The sequence below is a fragment of the Rutilus rutilus genome (assembly GCF_951802725.1).
Source record: "Rutilus rutilus genome assembly, chromosome: 7".
In the NCBI taxonomy this organism is placed as follows: Eukaryota; Metazoa; Chordata; class Actinopteri; order Cypriniformes; family Leuciscidae; genus Rutilus; species Rutilus rutilus.
The window spans coordinates 29,331,959-29,350,667 of NC_140221.1; the positions used below are offsets into that span (position 1 = coordinate 29,331,959).

Genomic DNA, 18,709 nt, shown 5'->3' on the forward strand with positions numbered 1-18,709 from the left:
CTTCTCTTAATACTTCAGTGCTGCATTTAAAGGCACAATATGTAACTTTTTTACTTTAAAAATAGCAAAAATCACTATATCTATGTTATATATTTTTTTTAGTTGTGTACTTACATTATCCCAACTGTTTCCAACAACTTTCAAACCAGGAGAAATTTGTAATTTAATTCGAAGACACGTCCCGTTTCTTTAATTTTATGTTTTGTCGCCGTCAATGGCGTCATATCCGCATTGTCCCTGGTTTCCGCTCGTACTGCCATAGCAACCAGAGCCCTCTGATAGTAACCAAGGCGACTGACATGGACAACTGTGTAGTTCGTAATGTCTATCTGCACGTTGTTGTTGTTTTCGTTCAAACATTATGGACCATGGCAAGCAGACTTTGGATAAAAAAAGGAGAACTAAAACGAGAATCAATATCAGCGCGGTGTTTTCGAGATGCCTAGAGCTCCACGTCCGAGACTTCGACCGCTCCTACATGTACTTTATTAAAGCCCCACTATGTAGGATTTCCATTTTGGTCAAACAACGACCCCTAGAGTCGCTGTGCCCTGCTGGAAAAACCAGCATAGACCATGGATCTAAGTACAAGTTTATCGGAGATAAATTATATTACTTCAGTCATGTGAAAAAACACCTTGCTTGAACAACCCATGGATTTACATTTGTATAATTCATTGTACATTTCATTTAGCTATTATGAAATGCCTCAAACGCCATTATGAGCAAAGTATGAATACAATTGTGCACATAGCACATAGTACATTTAGTGTACAAGATATGTGCTGCACAATGACTCAGAAAGTATTAAACAATCTAAATGCAAAACATTAATTCAATTTTAGTGCAAGCTGAAAGATTAGTCAAGGTGATTTATTTCAATATAACTGGTGATGCAAGATAATGAAGAGAATCATATTCTGATGTTACAAATTCAAGTTACTTTCAAGTTACCTACTCTTACTTTCAAAATGAGGTGGACGCCTTGGTAGATTTGAAACTCATTGCTTTAAAATCACAAGAAACTTTTGGTCATGCATTAGTTCCATATGCATAAGTCAAGTCACCTTTATTTATATAGCGCTTTATACAATACAGGTTGTTTCAAAGCAGCTTCAGAGTAATAAACAAGAAAATAACAATCAATGATTCAAACTTCATCAAATAGAAGATCAAATAAAAATTCAGTTGTAAAGCAGCTCTCCAGAAGACCTTGATATGAAACTGTATACCAAAAATAGAAAAGGTTTTGCATGTGTACCATGAAAACAGGCACTTTTCTTTGTTTGCCTAAGTGCTTTCAATAACTTTTCACAATTAAACCATAGCTGTTCCCCCGCATAGAATTTTGCCTTATTATTATATTAACCAACAAACCCACTATCAATAACAGAATTCACATGTGGTCATATACGTTCCAAACAAGTAAAGCACATCTTTAAAGAACAAACATTAATATTAGTTTAGAAAACAAAGGGAATAATTGCAGTGCAAACCCTGGGTCTGGCTCTCGGCCAACTTCTGATGCACCTCACGCTTCGGCCGCCCCCACCAGTGGAGAGAGTCACTGTCTGTGTCTCAGTACCCCCAGGACGCCCTCTCATTCAGAGCAGCTGTTGTCTGAGAGCTAGAGGCAGCTCTCTGACACTCTGTCAGACTCTCCTCTTAGAGCCCTTCCTCTGCATGCCAAACAGCCAGTGTGTCCTCACATTCTCATGATAGTGCTTTCATTAAAAGCAAATATCTTCAATTAAATCACCATAAATGTGCACTGAAGGCATGGAATTGTGCGATGACCCCCGCCGTTTGAGCTGTAAGCTCATATTAGGAATGTGACATCTAAAAATTGGATTTTTTTTTTTTATTCAAAGCTTTGTTATTATTCGGGAAGGAGAGAGCTGCCTTCTTTCATTGTCAGTTATGTCAACTTTTACCGGATAGGAGTGGACATCATGTCCTTGAGCTTTATAGCAAAGCCGCGGTCCAAAGAAAGGAAATTCATTACACCTCCGAGCAGACAGCCTACTCCTTCGGTAAACAGAGTAATGTTTCAAAGCTCATGAGAGGGTCTTACTGGTCGGCCTATATATTCTATCATACAATCATATTGGAGTCTTGGTCATCTACAAAGCTAACAAAGCTTTCAAATGGGATTAAAACACATCTTCTATCATTTCATTAGCACAAATTGTAAAAAAAAAAAAAATAATAATAATTCTTGTAAAAACCTATTTAAAGATAACCATATTTAACTCTGTTCATATTTTGAATGATTCTCTAGTTATAGGTAGAAAGTCAAACATTTGATCAACATAAACTGATTGCATTGCAGACCGTGGTCGATGTGTTCACTTCCCTTGCTGTAAAGACCCTGTGTAACCCCTCTAGTCCTACTCGCCCAGCTCCCAGCGGGACTCGAACCAGTGTCTAGCAGAGATCAGGGGAGCGAGGTTTACTTGTACAGCTCTCAATAGCTTGCCTCTGTTACACTTACCCCCCTAAACCTCAATCCCCTCAGGGTCACGGCACCAATATAACCCCTGGTCCTACTCGAACCAGCGTCTCCGGCATGGAAGGCAGGCACGCTTACAAGGATGCAAAAGACCGCAGTCGCTAGTGCGCCTCTTGAGATCAGGGGAGCGAGGTTTACTTGTACAGCTCTCAATAGCTTGCCTCTGTTACACTTACCCCCCTAAACCTCAATCCCCTCAGGGTCATGGCACCAATATAACCCCTGGTCCTACTCGAACCAGCGTCTCCGGCATGGAAGACAGGCACGCTTACAAGGACGCAAAAGACCGCAGTCGCTAGTGCGCCTCTTGAGATCAGGGGAGTGAGGTTTACCCGCACAGCTCTCACTAGCCGGCCTCTGTTACACTGGCCTTTTCCAGAAACTTTAAGCAGTCACATAAGCCTCTATTTACATGCATAAAAGTGAGCAGGACATCTCATACTGCAACGCAAACTTTGGTGTATGACACCAATTCAAGTGTGGTACAGTTTGATTGACAATATCATAATGCCAGCAATCTACAGAACAAAACAAATGATGCCCAGTCTGCATCCTTTATATCTGGGCACTGATCATAACTGCTGCTCTATTTTATTTTGAGCAAGCAATGCCAAGTCAACCTTCCCTACCCTGTCCCATTTCACTCTTGAAAACCACCACTTAGAGAATTGATCACGTTTAACAAAAATTTACATTCAGTTACAAAACACCATGCAGGGCATTTAGAAAAGTTTAAGAAAAAAACCTAAAGGTACTACTAATGCATTTTTGTTCCCAAAGAAATGCCATGGGAACTGTGAGAGTCGTTATAGGTCAGATCTAAATGAGAGGCTGCCTACGGTGACAGCTCACACCAGATAAATATTTAAATCACACATGGTGGAAAATATAAAAGTAACTGCAGCACTGCAGTTGAGAACAGGACAAGGGAGAAATACATAAAACATAAAAGTTAAAACTCACTCATTATGTATTGGCGAGAACGTGAGGCAATGATAATAGAACATCTGTGGGAAGTGACGCAGATCAGAATGACATCTAACAATTTAGAATGAAAAAGAATTTAAGTGTCGAATTTACTGCAGTTAGTAGATTAATTTGAAATGTCCAGTTGAAATGACAAATCTAAAATCTACAAAAGCTCTCAAATGCAAAACAAAAATACACATCATGTGACTGGTGGAAATCATTGTAACTGCAGTGTAAGCTGTTTTACTGTGACATTTTGAATAAAAAAAAAAAAAAGTGTGCTACATTAAAGGTCAAATAAAACCTGAAATAAGAGCATGTCACACATATTTCTATTAAGTGGAGTTTCAGACAGGAGCTCCTCTGTAAAGCTGTAGCTTTTCAGAAGGGACAAGCATACTCCAAAATTCATACATTTTCAAGAACAGATTGCGCTGTGTCATAAGAGAGGAAGCAAAATTATTAATCAGATCCAATGTTGTGACTGCAGTTAACTGTACAGATGTTTATTCATGATGAACTCTGAACAGCTAACTTTAGAATAAGCGTCGTGTGATACTGTAAATTGTTAGATAAATTAATTGTAAAAGTAAATATCACGAAACTTTAACCATGTATTGTCATATATGTATATTTGACATTTAATGCTTTTTAGACACCCAAGTTACAAGTTAAAGAATTCATTTTTATACAGTAAAAAATATATTTATATAAATATCATATATAAAAATCAAGATATTTGATTAGAAAATGTTATATTAATTTGTCAAGAATTTTTTATATGATAGTTTCCTTCCTCTCTTTTCCTCTATCTGGGTGTGCAGGCATCAGACAGCTGTGTTAAATGGTAGTCGCCTCTCTAAAATGTTTCCATCCGCTTCACATATTCATGAGTACAGCACAAACACATTAAGTTACTTGCAGCGAACAGAACACTTCCACCTTTCAACCAGAGGAAGTTCGCATTCAGCCATTCCGCCAATTAAAGTGTGACATTGTTTCATGGCGGCAACAAGATTAATCGTGCGACAGTAGCTTCTTGAATTAGATATATCGAGGCTCTTGAAATACCCCTTTCAAACTGGTCTTTCCTAGGGATTGCCATATTAATCTCCCCCTCTTTTCATTCTTCGACGAGGAGCTCATCTGCTCTGTCTCTGCGTGCCATGAATCAAGCATTTGTGACTTGCATACAGAAGAAGCTTCCTCAGGCTGTTCTCTCATGGTAATCCCTGACAAACGCCTGCTTCCCAAAGAAACTCACATTTAGCCTGATTTTTTGGCGGATTATGACACAGACAGTCGGAGACAAGCAACCTTGTCTTTGTTTTGAGAGGCCAACTGGACTTCGGGGCTAACATTTGACCTTGGGGAATTCATTTGTACACTTAAGTAGATAATAAAAGCATACTGGCCCACTGTTGCAGATCTTTCAGGCAACCAGAGGTTTCTTTTACGATGTCTCTGTGGCAATTGATCCGTCTTTTTGCTGTAACACTTCCCAAACGGCCTCTTAAGAGAGAGAAGATTAATGTAACGAGGAAGAATGTTGTTCAAACAAACAGTAGTAAAGACTGCCCTATATTAATATAATCAGAACAATTAATCAGTTCACACGGTCGTAGGGGAGACTGTCCTCTTAGCTTAATTCAAGGTCAAAACCCATAAAATATCAATGGATTACTCAATTAAATGCTCTGTGTTGTTCAATGCATGCGTGAAGGGTGTATAAAGAGGACGCTCACGTACAGCATAACCAGGAAAAATTAAATAGGCAATAGGCTTTTGGTAAAAGTGTAAATGCTTTAACATAGTATAACAATCCAAAGAGCTCAGTCCAGCTTCTTGTGAATAAACCATGAGGTTTGTCCCTTGGGTCACCTTGCAGAAAACAATAATGGTCAGACTGCCTGTATAAACTCCTGGTTGAGAAGGATGGGCTGAATCTACTCAGACAATGGCTAGCAAAGTGGATCCTTGAGGACATTAAATTAGCCAAAAGTTTCAAGGCCACATAATAGAATACCGCAGTGCAATTTACCTCCCAACAAATGAGAATCTGAAGGGCTTACTTTCTGTCCATTAGGTCAAGGTTTTATGTTGACATTGTCTGTGTATAAGAGCATCTAAAATGGTTCACAATAGCCTATACCTGAAAGAGGAACAACTGAAAAATTGAGCCAATTTCACACATAACCTTGCAATGGGAAAGAACAGAGAAATTGATTGCAATGTTAACTGTGCCAGTCCTGTGCTGCATCTCAGGTAGCTTTGTTCACTTTGAGAATAATGCTGTAATTAAAAGAAATATTATCAATATTAATTTTGTGGCATTTATTCCGTGGAAAGCAAAGAATGTAATTATTCAATTAAAGGCTTTGAAATCTATAATCCAAAAACATAAGATTGTGCCAGAGTAAATGACATGAAATTCAACGTCAATCCATTCATAAAAATGCCTTAATCCACTAACACATTAATGCAAATTTTAAAAAGGAAAAGTCACCTTCTCTGAGGGTGACCTGTGGACACTGACACTGACATAAATGTAACTACCATTTCATAAAAAAACATTTATCAATTTCAGTTGACCTAACCTGTCAACAAAGTCATCCAGAATCCTTTTAAAGGAGGGTAATTGAGTCTGCTTAAAAGGTAAAGTGTATTGAGGCATGTGGAGGCAGTACATATACAGCATTCAATGCTTCCAGCAGTCAGTCACCAATTTCAACAAAATACATTGTTTTTAAATTACATGCATGAATTTACAATTAAACCAGCTCTGTGCAAGAAGATGTGAATGAGGGTGTGAAATGTTTGGAACCATTTATAACGAACTAGATTTAATTTCATGCTTTTGTGCAACTAAATATATATAGTGAGACCCAAGTAAAACCATTATATGCCTTGGACTGGAGGTACAGGGTCAAAGGAATTTGAAAAGGACATATTGTCAAGTCAGTTCTGCTACACAATTCCCAAGGGTGAGCAAAGATATCACCTCACTCACTACATCATATATATAGTAGTAAATACATTTCTATTATACTGTATTAAAACATAAGGCTTTAGAAGCTTTAAATACCTTTAGCGTAAAGACGGATTGTATTAATTTTCTCACAATCTCCATTCACAGTGCTCTCCTGGAAGCTGAAGTGGCCAATCGTGCATGTGGAAGAGAATCTAATTCAAGGTTTGTTGGACATGTTTTAGTTTTTATCTACTTGACCTGTTATTTTATAAATAACAAACTACAGTTTTGATCACTAACATAAGACAGGTTTGGTCTTCTGAGATGTCTGTTATGAACTTGTATCTCTTATGGCCTTTGAGCTTAATGTCACCATAGAGAATACTTTTGACCTTTTGTAGTAAGTAGCAGTTATTACTCTTCTTTCTTTTTCTTCTTTGTTCCATTCCCTCCCTATAAATAATTGTAACTGACATTCCTGCTTTGCTTAAAATGTGTATTAAGCTTTTTTGTAAAAACACAAGGAATAATACTGAGACATGATATTGAATATCAATATATAAGGGATCCATCTAAATTCTGCAGGTAAAGAACCTTGAGAATGACACTTTTTTACATTTTGCTCTGATCATTTGCATCTTCAGAGAGATGTGGCTAATAGGGTCAAACTGCAGTTGTCCTTTCCTTGTGATATCTCTCCATGAGAGCCAGATCGGCATCCCTCTCTCCTCAGACTCCAGGAAAAGCGCCACTTCCCTTAAATGCTATTAGAGGACAGATACGACAAAATGGAGGGAGGCTGATACAATTATTGTGTGATTCAGAGCATCCACAATCTTTTGGCCTTGAATGTTTACAGGTCAATTTCTGCCATGTCCAACGAATGGTTTGAAGTTTTCAGTTTATTTATATTATTTAAGAAGACACACACACACACACACACACACAAATCCAGTCCTCATATTGTGCCCCGGCTGGTACAGCTCTCATCCAACATTAATTGAACTGAGGGACACTGAGGACTTTTAGGGCATGCATTTCACGCCGTCCTGATAGGACACCATGGAGAGCAGGAGGAGAGAATTGCTTTGATGTGATTCATTTGTGGAGGACAGCGTGCCATACATCACCAATGCCACACTGAGTAAATGAGTCTTCACTCTAAAAACAATAGATCGCTTAAGCAGTAGCAGTTTTAAGCATCCTCATCTCTTGTGACTTTATCTTACACATAAATGCTTTTACAAGCAAGAATCAGTGCCACATTTTGCAAAACATACTATTCAAAATTGTGTAAAATCATTGCATCTACAGTATTTAATTATAAAAATGCTGCAAGTTTAATTTCCAACCAGAATGCCACAATAGTTAACAACAAACTGCTAATTTACCAGTCGTTGGCGGCACGTTATATTAGAGGCTCTTTTCTGTCATTTAACATTAGTGAGTCAATTCAAGTTTGAGTCACTGCTAAATCACTAGAAATGTAAAGCATGATACCTACCCCAGGCTCTAATGTGCCGCCTGTTTTCAATCAAGCTAAATAAGGTTAGTTTAGTTAGTTAAAGGTTAGTTGCCCCCTTCCCACGTGTAAATGAGAGAACACTAATGACGTAAAATAACGATGCCAGCAGTGAGTGGTTACACCAGATGTGTAAAGAGATTAGATGAGGCTGAATCAAAGTCAAGGCCAATCTTATCTGATCAGCTTGATGAGAAACTGTACACCAGCGCCGCCACCATTCCAGAGCAACTCTAAATAAATGATGATAACAGTTGAAATGTTCTAATTGCATCATGAGGACATTTACAGACTGTGGGGGTTCTGTAGGACCTCAGAACTCATGTGAGCAAAACACAGAGCCGGCAGTAAACAAGGACATTCAAGGACAACATCCAAGCTGTGAAAACTGCAATAAAGCAGCAGTGCTCATAATGATGGCAGAAACAATTTCACCAACCAACACAATCTTCTTACGGTTTACTTGATGTTGTCTCCAATAAAGACTGCAGGCAGTTAATAGTGAAAACCCCAGAGAGAAAGTCCTCTTGAGGTTGAGATTAGTCCAGCCAACAGTGTCATTGCTGAGTATTTAGAATGGAGAGGCTGGGGGAGAAAGGATTTCAAATTTACATATAGAGCTACAACATATTTTTGTTGTTCAAAAAATAACATAAACACTGCTTACCTTATTGAAATTTATTATTTAGACTTTTTTTATTATTATTATTTACTGAAAGAATAAAATGAGAGCGATAGTCAGCAACATTCATAAATATCCCGAAGATAAGGCGACATGATGAATATGTCTTATTTCAATATGTCAGACTGATTTTTCATGCTGTGACTGATTGGAGACTTATTTGCATTATGTCATAGTTCTGCTCTCCTGAGAGGCATAAATATCTTTAACTGAGCACATTATTTGGAAGGTTTATGCATTCACCAGGAATCTTATGCTAAATATATTCTTAAATAAAACAACTCACTTCCTGAGTGATATCTGCATATTTAGGAAAATTTAAATGACCTTATTATTCATATTACTGAGGTGGGATGAAGAATTATGTAAATTACAGTGTTCATAAAACGGGTTTAATATATAATTGTGCATTTATTTCCGTTTTAAGTGTGATCAATTGAGAAAACAACTTTCAAACTATAATTATTAAGAGACCCAACTCACCAGACTCAAACCGGAAGAATCAGGTCAAGCAATCACAATGCTTAAATTATTAGAGCATATTTCACATTATCAAGACTCGCTGAGCTTCTTTAATGGGTTAATTTATCTGAGTCGCCTTTGTTTGATATAACTCAAATCATTTCTGGGCTGAAATGAATCATTGCCCTCTACGTGACACAATCTAAGTCATAAATCTCAAGCAAATATGCCTTAGTGGAACCGTTTGTATTAGGAAATTTAATTTAGAGAGTAATACATTACATTTCTGTTGACTAAAGACATTAGAACAGAATAGGAGGTACAAGCGGAGACAAAAAAAATACGTTTGCACTCTTGTGGCAGATCGTGACATATAATGTCATGACATAATATTTCTCTCTGCATGAAAATTTGAAGGTGATGGGAAAATGTATTTGTTCAGAATATATAAAAAATAAGTTTATATGAAAATATACATCACATGTATTATCATGCAAGTGACAATTAGTCCAGTTTTATCATAAACTATAGACACATTCTGCTCAATAGACCCCACGTTATTTTCTCCCTTGATAAACTGATTATATTCTGGACACATGAGGATTTCTATTAAAAAAAAAAAAGTGCCAATGAACAGTCATCCATGTAAATGCCTCTCTAGGCAATTACAGAGGCAATCAATATTCCCAATAGCGTTTGGGACAGTAAACGGTTACAATGCAATACAGGTTGCATTTATGAGGTTTTGAAGTATCTCTCTCTGCTCTGTTAGTTTAACAGATTACATTTTTTCAATGCTGTGAAATATGGTACTGCTTTGTTTTATCAATGATGTTTTTGTCTGATGCAAGCAAAATTGTTAACAAGTCAAAGACAAAGACATGAGCAGATATTTTGCAACATCATTTTATAACACTCAAAAGAAACTGTGCAAGAGCACAAAGCATCAGAACAGATTCTATCAGTCCAGTCGCCTGATCCAGTTAGCTATAGTATTGGATAGTTTTAGAAAGACTAAAAAAACCTATAGGCTGAGAGAGTTTAGGAGATTTCAAAGAGGCTATGAATTAAAAAACAAACCACGTCACAGGCAATTAAACCAAATCAATACATGCATCCAGGAGTGAAAAGGAGAGCTGTTTATGAAACTTAGAACGCTTTGTTTTCTCCAACTTTAGAGACCAGCCAACATCAGTAATCCCACTGATATTGTGCCCTTGACCAAGGCATGTAATAAGGCAAAACAAAGGGGATTAAAAAGGAGACTACTAAATGCCAAGTTTCTAAGTTAGAGCAGGAAAGACAAAATGGAGTAAAACCTCTCCACCATATTCAAATGCATGCTAACTGCAGACTTAATGATGGCAGTTGTCAGATGTACATTTGAGAGACATTGGGAAAGATTCATGTGCAGTAGAGAGAAACCAGTGCTGAGACAAGCTGTCAAACAGTTCAACACCACAAGCTGAAAGCCTAGACAGGAAGGCACATTCTGAACCAGAATAATGAGCTGCTGCCTGCCCTCAACACATGCAAAACAACCTTCATATACAGTACACATAGAAACGAGTACTTGTGCAGCATCTCTCTTTATTTAAAATTGCTGGATTTAAAGTGATAATACAAACACACGTCTTCTAATAATATCTGACTTTCTTGAGCAGTTAAAAGAAATACACCACTTGTCAAGGGAAGCGCTAAGAATGGGCCTAATTTTTTCCTCAATTGAAATCATTCATTGCTAGTCACATTTTAATCATTTTTATAGTTAACTTCTGGTCCTTTATGCTGCCTAAGAGGTAAAGCTAATTACGTTTACTGAAGACAAAACTTTGTTGACCTTGATTCATCCAGATGCAAATTATCGAGACATATCTAACTCTGAAAACAAAACAGAATAAACTTTAGGAAATCCATCGAACTACCTTTTTTTCTCAGAAGTATCCACTTAGCCTTATATCATCTTAACGAAGCTAAACAAGCCCGCTGAGACAATAAAATAATAGGCTATACTCACCTGTATGCAGTGTGATTTGGACCACGGAAAGCCAAAACAGACACACTCATTTTTACCTACCGCGTTTTAAAATACGTACAGTCGTGTTTGTTTACCTTATCAAAGATTTTATTTTAAAAAAGACACTTAGTGACATTGCACTAAATATGTTTTGCACTCTTTCAGACTCTATTTATTGATGTAGAAGTGTGTTTTGTTTTGTATGTAAGGAGGGATTGAAATTGCAGAAATTAAAGTATGTAAAAACTGATGTTACATAAAACAGTTTGTTCAGTTCAGTGCTGTTGTTATAAATGTCAGAAATAAAACAATAAATAAATATCGGTTCTGTATCGGTTATCAGGCATGTAAACATGCAAACAATTGGTATCGGTATATCCCGTTACAAAAAAAAATCGATCTAATATTTAAAAAAAAAAATCTAAAATCGGTCGATCTCTAGTTAAAAACACGAAACTGAGGTTGAGACTATAGTCAGTGGAACCATTTCATACTTTAATACAGTAATATTTTTACAGCAATATTTTTACGAGTTTCTTCATATAAATTGCACCTCGCACACGTAACATTTCAAAAAATGTATTATAAAGTGTATTTAGCCTACAATACTTCATTAAATGATAAAGACCCATACACCGCATAGAGTAGAAACCCTGAATACACCGACCCTAGAACTTCAGATGAGTACACACTCAATAAGTTACAGACAAGCAACAAAAATAAAGATAAAAGATTTTGGGGAAATCGAAAGAGTTTGATTGAAAGTGGGCTTTTGTTATCTAAGCGCATTTGAGCGCGCTCATATAGAGTGGGCGAGTGACTTTGGTTTAAGGGACATTATGCACCAGGTGCTCGCGCATTCGTGGATCAGACCTCACAGAGGACACATCTGCGCAGAGATTTCTTGGATTTTTGTTTAGCATCTCAAGCTGCCATCAGTAATTTCTAGTAGCAAATCAACACGTTATTTGTCATTCTGTAATGGAGGATCCCTTTTTTCGTGTGCTTTGTCATTTATTTAAGAACATGCCACATTTTGGACAAATGGACAAAAATTATTAGAATGTTAGAAATCTCGGTGATTGGAATTCTTCAGCATATTCTGATTCGTATAACTCGAGACCATTCGACTACCTGTAGGATTGCATCAAGCGCGTGAGGGAGGCGGTGATGCCCAGGAGGTAATGCGCATTAGTATAATGTGACACAATTCGGGGTTTTTTTGCACTCGAACGGAGGTTCCTGTGTACATCGTGTAGATTTATACCCAGTTAATATAAGCTAATGGAGCCACCGTAATCTCAAGGAGAAACGACAGCACGTTGTGTTTGAACAGGCGTTGGGAATCTCTACGTTTATCCTTCAAACCCAGTTGAAGATGTACAGAACAAGGGGGACATTTCCCGCAATATACGCGTACCTGTACCATACAAGCTCCGTCTGAATGGCAATACTTGAATGTTTGGTGAAATCATATGGCAATAGTTTTTGCACCTGATGCAATGCAATCCGCAATCGATCGAATGAATGATCATTTCTGCATGAATGTGCAGAGTGACTAATCGCACCTGGGCCACAATAAGACAGGATGAAGATGAATCAGACAAGCGTTGTGATTGTTGGCTTTGAGCTTCCAAAAAGCGCTCTGTGGTAAAGTTGCAGTGGCCGAACTACAGGTGCTTTATGAAGATCAGGATACAAGCGTTGGTTTGTCCTCGCAGAAATGCCCGTGCGTGCTGTGACTTCCAGGTTCATGTACAGGGGACTTTGCTCTATTCCAGATATCCTCTCCTACAGGGCTCCTGTCAGCCTCCCCGAGGATGAAGTGGAGGGTAAGTGATATTTCCATTTAAGTTGAACGGAGACGTTATCTGTGGGGATAGTACTTTGTGAATGTGGGTTTCAGCACCACGGAGAGCGCCCTGTGGCAGCCTCTACTGTCCACAATAAAGAAAGTGCTTGTTTTTGTCCTTCACACTACTGATTTATTTTATTTTATTCATGTATAGGCTACTACGAATTGTGCATATTTTCATTTAGATTATGCTGGTTTTGAAATGAGCGTATGAACAAACGCCATCACATGGAGTTCAAAGCGTGCAATATGAAGGGTGAAGGTGGGCGTTCATATCTAAATAAAAATGTCGCTTGTAACACTTGTATGACATTCAACATTTACAAATAATACTGAATCTTTTGACAAAGTCACATTTAGTAAATTACAAATTGCTAATCATTTTGATGCTCACATCATATAAGATCAATGTAAACTATTTAACAAACCATTCAATTCTGTCCAATCAAGTGTCTTCAAGAAAACACATTTTGTGTGATTTTATACATATTGTTTCTGTGTACAGCCTTCCAATATGTGCATGCATGTGATAAACAGACCTAACTGACACTCATTCAGTTCCTGAGAGATAAAGGCCTGTCTCTTCATTTTTCCTTAATTATATATAGTGATATGGGGAATTTTTTTAAAGCATTTTCTTTTTGTTTTAGAATATGAATTCAGATACCACATGTAATCTCATGTCTGCTTTAGCTATATTGTAGTCCATTATGTCCATATATAGATTATTTTTACACCATGTTAGCTGAACAAATATAGTTTGTTTTTACACCAAAAAGTGTTCCCATTATTTAATGTTAACAGACATTTTATCTATAATATTTACTATGAGGATGTCATGGCAAATGAAAATATTTTCAGAATTACATAAAAATGTACTAAAAATGTAAAAAAGGACACTCACTCATAGCACTTATTTATCAATTTTTTTTCCCCTGTTATTAATTTCGGAGGAAGTCAGAAAGTGGTTCAACTTTCCAATCAGGCATACTGATATACTTAACGTTAACCAGTAATATTAGAATCATTAGAAAAGTTGACGCCATTGTATGTTGTGACGTGGCGTTGTATCTTGCGCATCTGCAGAGATCCGTGAAGCCTTTAAGGTGTTTGACCGCGATGGGAATGGATTCATCTCCAAACAGGAGCTGGGAGTGGCCATGCGGTCTCTTGGTTACATGCCAAACGAAGTGGAGCTGGAGGTGATCATTCAAAGACTGGACATGGATGGTATATCAGCCCTCACAAACATTTCATGTTTTGGCCACACAAGCTCTGCACATTTCAGCACAACATTCTTAACTAAATGATGTGATATTCTCTGGATCACTATTAATTCGTCTTGTTCTGATTAGATCTATGCACTGTTATAGGAACATTTATCAGAGAGGTATGGTGGAATTGCAAATTCAATATAACACAACTGCAAGAGCAAAACAATTCAATATTGTAATGGTTATTGTGAATAATTGAACAAAGGCCTGATGTTTCTGATAACGACTCAAAGATTAGAGTCTGGCTGTTCTGCTGGATCAGCGTAAGATTACGATCTCCCACAAGAAAAGGTAACGCTGAAGCTGGGCCGTGTGTTTCGTATCTTTTATTTTGCAGGTGATGGTCAGGTTGACTTTGAAGAGTTCGTAGCACTTCTCGGACCAAAACTGTCTTCAGCTGGTATGCCTGACAGGTTCCACGGAGCCGAGTTTGACTCCATATTCTGGAAGGTGTGGAGGTTTTCTTTGAAATAATCTCAATTATTTCGCCCCATATATAGTCACTCGCAATGATTAGTTCTGTCTGGCTTCAGCTTTACTTTGTCCCATTGTCCTGTGACTCCCTGTGATTACAGGTGGAAAAGAAGATTATTCATATATTATTCACACTCTACAATTAACTTGCTGACATTCCTTTGGTAGTAATAGCACTGAATTAAAATTAATGTTGAAAGTGCTGCTTCAGTCCATTAAAAGGCAATATTCTCTTAAATGTGCTATTTAGTATAACTCATATGTGCATTAGCTGCTGATCATTTATAGTAGTTATATAATCATTTACAGGAACATTCAGAATTTTGAACATTGTTCCTTTAATGAAAAGGTCACTTTTACTCTTCTTTTTCCTTTTGTCATTAGTGTGACATGCAAAAGCTGACTGTGGATGAGCTGAAGAGACTCCTGTATGACACCTTCTGTGACCATTTGACTATGAAAGACATTGAGAACATTATAATGACAGAGGAGAGTCACTTAAACAGCCCCGAGTGCCAAGTAGATATTGACAGTAAGTATTCATACATTAGCAATTCTCAGAAAAAAAGAAAGAAAAGAAAAACATAAGAAAATTGTGACAAACATGGTACATTGACCTTGACCTGTTTGCCTCTACCATATGCGCTCACTGCGTGTGCCCACGCATCCGTTTCATTATGAAGTGTCTGGGCATTATCATGTCAATCAAAATTGTCTGTCAACTCCATTAAAAACCCAAGACACTGAGGCCATTGCTGTAGTGTAGAAAAACGGTCTATTTTTAGCTGAAATATATGCTGTTGGTAGTCCTGGGGAAATAAAGGAGCTCATAAATCTGTTTGAAACAGGATAGTGGGGAGTGGATCTGCAAATGAACTTGAGTGTATCTGCAATTGAAAACTTGCACACCTCATACTCTTTGGTAGATTTTTTTTTTTTTACTGAATTTTTTGTAATAAGTTTATACTCATATTGTATCTAAATATAGCACAAAAAAAAACTAAAACCCACTTGAGGACAAAGTTGAGAAATATAACGTTGGCCACAGCAGCCAGATAATTACAGTATGATTGCGAGTGTGATTACTTTTATACAACAGCTTAATAAACAACAAGTTAAAGCATACATTTTAAACACAATATTGGCAGTGTTCTGATTTGCAAGTTCGTGTAAAGTTTGTATTCGGTTTCTAGCGTTTATTTGTCGAATGAATGATTCAATGACTCACTCATAAAGACAGGGGCTGAATTCAGATTAGCATACTAGAACGTCCAAACACATATTATTCAAAAAACAGTAGGCGAAAATTACCCGGATGACCAACCTGATCTCACGGGAAAACGTACAAATTCTACGAGGTGGCTAATTCGTACGAATTCATACGACCTCACTCGTACTCGTTTTTGCAAAATCGTACATATTTTACGAATTGCCCAATTCGTATGAATTCATACGAATGACCTAGCCCTGACCCCGCCCCTAAACCTACCCATCACGTGGGTTTAGACAAATCGTACAAATTCGTACGAGTGAGGTCGTACGAATTCGTACGAATTAGCCAACTTTTTATCATTCGTACGAATTCGGACGAATTGGTCGTGAGATAGTGTTGGGATGACCTACTACTTCCACCAAGATTCTGAAGTGCGCATTTGATAAACATTTTACTATCCCGTGAGGCCACTGGAGAGGATTCGCAGATGTAGTACGTCCGAATTTCACTCATCCTACCCATATTCACTTTAATGGTCATGAAAAAAGTTTCAAACCAAATGTAGTAGCTACAATACAGTATGTGATTTCAGACGCAGCGACAGATTCATTGACTCACTTATAAAGACATTCACTTGTCGCCACCTACTGGTGAAACTGTGTAACCTACAGAAAGAGGTATTGAAAAGTCTACTTTAAGTGGAGTGATATAAACAGATAAAAGTCCTAGAGTTGTTGGACTATATCACCAATGTTTTATAAATATATATCTGTTGAAAATAATCCATCTATAATAATCTTTTCTCTTCTATTTTTCTTCAACTTGTCCTCAAAGCAAGTCCCATGCAACAAGTCAAGCACACCTGTGTGCGCAAGAGCTTGATTTGTGCCTTCGCCATTGCATTTATCATCAGCGTCATGCTCATCGCAGCCAATCAGATGCTTCGAAGAGGAATGAAATGAACAGATCTGTTTCTAAGACAACAAATGACTGATGAAAGGAAACAAGGTAAAAATGCAAAAAAGTCCAAATGTAACTAGTTTCTAATGATCACAGTTTTACAGAAACACCAAAGGCTGCACTTTCAGTCTACTATAAACTCAAGGTAAAGACAGACTGTTTTTGGACAGGCAAAAAAAAAACAATATAGTTTAAAAGTGTCATGGTCATTATTGTGTAGAAACAAAACAGGAGCAATTAGTAATGATCATTGTCCTATAAAATAGTACGTTTCCTCGGCTTATGTTACAAAGTAGACATCTATTATAATGTAGCACATCATACTTAAAATAATATATTATATTGTATAGTTGTAATCCACTTTATATTAACACTGTGTCAGAGTCATTATATAACATGACATTATGACATTGACACAAATATTTCCACAATTTGTAACAACGTTGTGTCAGCGGATCATGTATGGTACATAGTTTTAGATACAGTAGATTTATTTTACAAACATGGTCCCAAACACCACCGGTTTCACCTTTTGGGATATTTGTTTATACAGAAAGAAATGACAGATGAAATAATATTTGTCTATGTCACCAAGAGTAGTTAGGCTCAGAGCAATTAAAAAAAGAAAATGAATGTACTAGAAATTTACCAGTAATAAACTGTGATGGAAAACAGAGTGTACATTTGGTGACAACCCAAAGTGTTACTGATTCTAGCCTGTGCAATTGTCTTTTGTTAACTTGCAAAAACAGTATTTCTTCCAGTCTTGACCCTCAGGATTGTTTGTTGACAGATCTTTTATTCATTTTGCCTGAATATTACAGACTATTCAGATAGTGTGCCACACAAGGCTAAATGTTCTTGTCGATATCCTGCAATATAACTGTTCTGGGTGTTAATACATATGATTACATATTTGCATGAAATGTTTCCTAGCATTTTGGTAACATCAGTGTTGTCAGTAAATTATTAGTCTGTATGAATATTATCATTATTTCCTTCAACAATGTGTGGTTTTCATTGTTTTGGGGTGTTGTAATCTGTATAATGTTAAATTCTTAATTTATAAATCACGCCATTAACTTTCTCACATCATTAACCTAATATGGGTAACACTTTACAATAAGGTTTCATTTGTTAATATTGATTAATGTATTAAATAACATGACCTAACAGCGAGCAGTATTACAGTATTAATCTTTGTTAATGGTGGTTAATAAAAATACAGTCATTCAATGCTTGTTCATTTTAGTTCACTGTGCATTAACTAATGTTAACAAATACAACTTTTTTGAAATAATGTATTAGTAAATGAACTACTTTTGAAGTATTGTTCATTCTTAGTTCATGTTAAAGGGATAGTTCACCCAAAAAATGAAAATTCTGTTATCATTTACTCACCGTCAAGTTGTTACAAACTTGTATGAGTATATATTGAAGAATATGTGTAACCAAACGGTTGGTAGACCCCATTGACTTCCATAGCATTTCCACACTGTGGAACATCAACTGTTTGGTTACACATATTCTTCAAAATATCTTCTTTTGTGTTCAGAAGAAAGAAATGCATATAGGTTTGGAACAACTTGAAGGTGAGTAAATGATGACAGAATTTTTATTTTTAACTAAAGAATGAAACCTTATTGCAAAGTGTTACCCAAATATGGCTCCACATTATCCTGGTCAACAAGACAATTACAGGATAAGTTTAAAGCTTTCATTTCTTTTAAGTTTACGCATTCATAACTCAAAGGGAATGAACCACATTATTCAAAAGTAATATTTTGAACCTAATAGC

At 36.9% G+C, this 18,709-nt stretch overlaps 1 protein-coding gene across 2 annotated transcripts; it reads left to right on the plus strand.

Annotated features, from left to right (window-relative positions):
• The first annotated feature begins 11,989 nt into the window (after positions 1-11,989).
• Positions 11,990-17,237, plus strand: cabp7b (calcium binding protein 7b). Of its 2 annotated transcripts, none has more exons than XM_084413129.1 (5): positions 11,990-12,967; positions 14,077-14,220; positions 14,602-14,714; positions 15,123-15,270; positions 16,786-17,237. In XM_084413129.1, the coding sequence occupies exons 1-5, from the start codon at positions 12,859-12,861 to the stop codon at positions 16,911-16,913; spliced, it is 642 nt and encodes a 213-aa protein (XP_084269255.1). In that variant the 5' UTR covers positions 11,990-12,858; the 3' UTR covers positions 16,914-17,237. The 2 variants fall into 2 exon arrangements, with proteins under 2 accessions (XP_084269255.1, XP_084269256.1); XM_084413130.1 differs by having other exon boundaries at positions 12,765-12,967; positions 16,790-16,933.
• Positions 17,238-18,709: the final 1,472 nt, after the last annotated feature.

Excerpts from the sequence above, each read along its gene's own strand:
- cabp7b (XM_084413129.1), top strand. The coding sequence starts at position 12,859 with ATGCCCGTGCGTGCTGTGACTTCCAGGTTCATGTACAGGGGACTTTGC. Across the intron at positions 14,715-15,122 it reads TTGACTCCATATTCTGGAAG|TGTGACATGCAAAAGCTGAC; the intron begins GTGTGGAGGTTT and ends TTTTGTCATTAG. Across the intron at positions 15,271-16,785 it reads GTGCCAAGTAGATATTGACA|CAAGTCCCATGCAACAAGTC; the intron begins GTAAGTATTCAT and ends TTGTCCTCAAAG.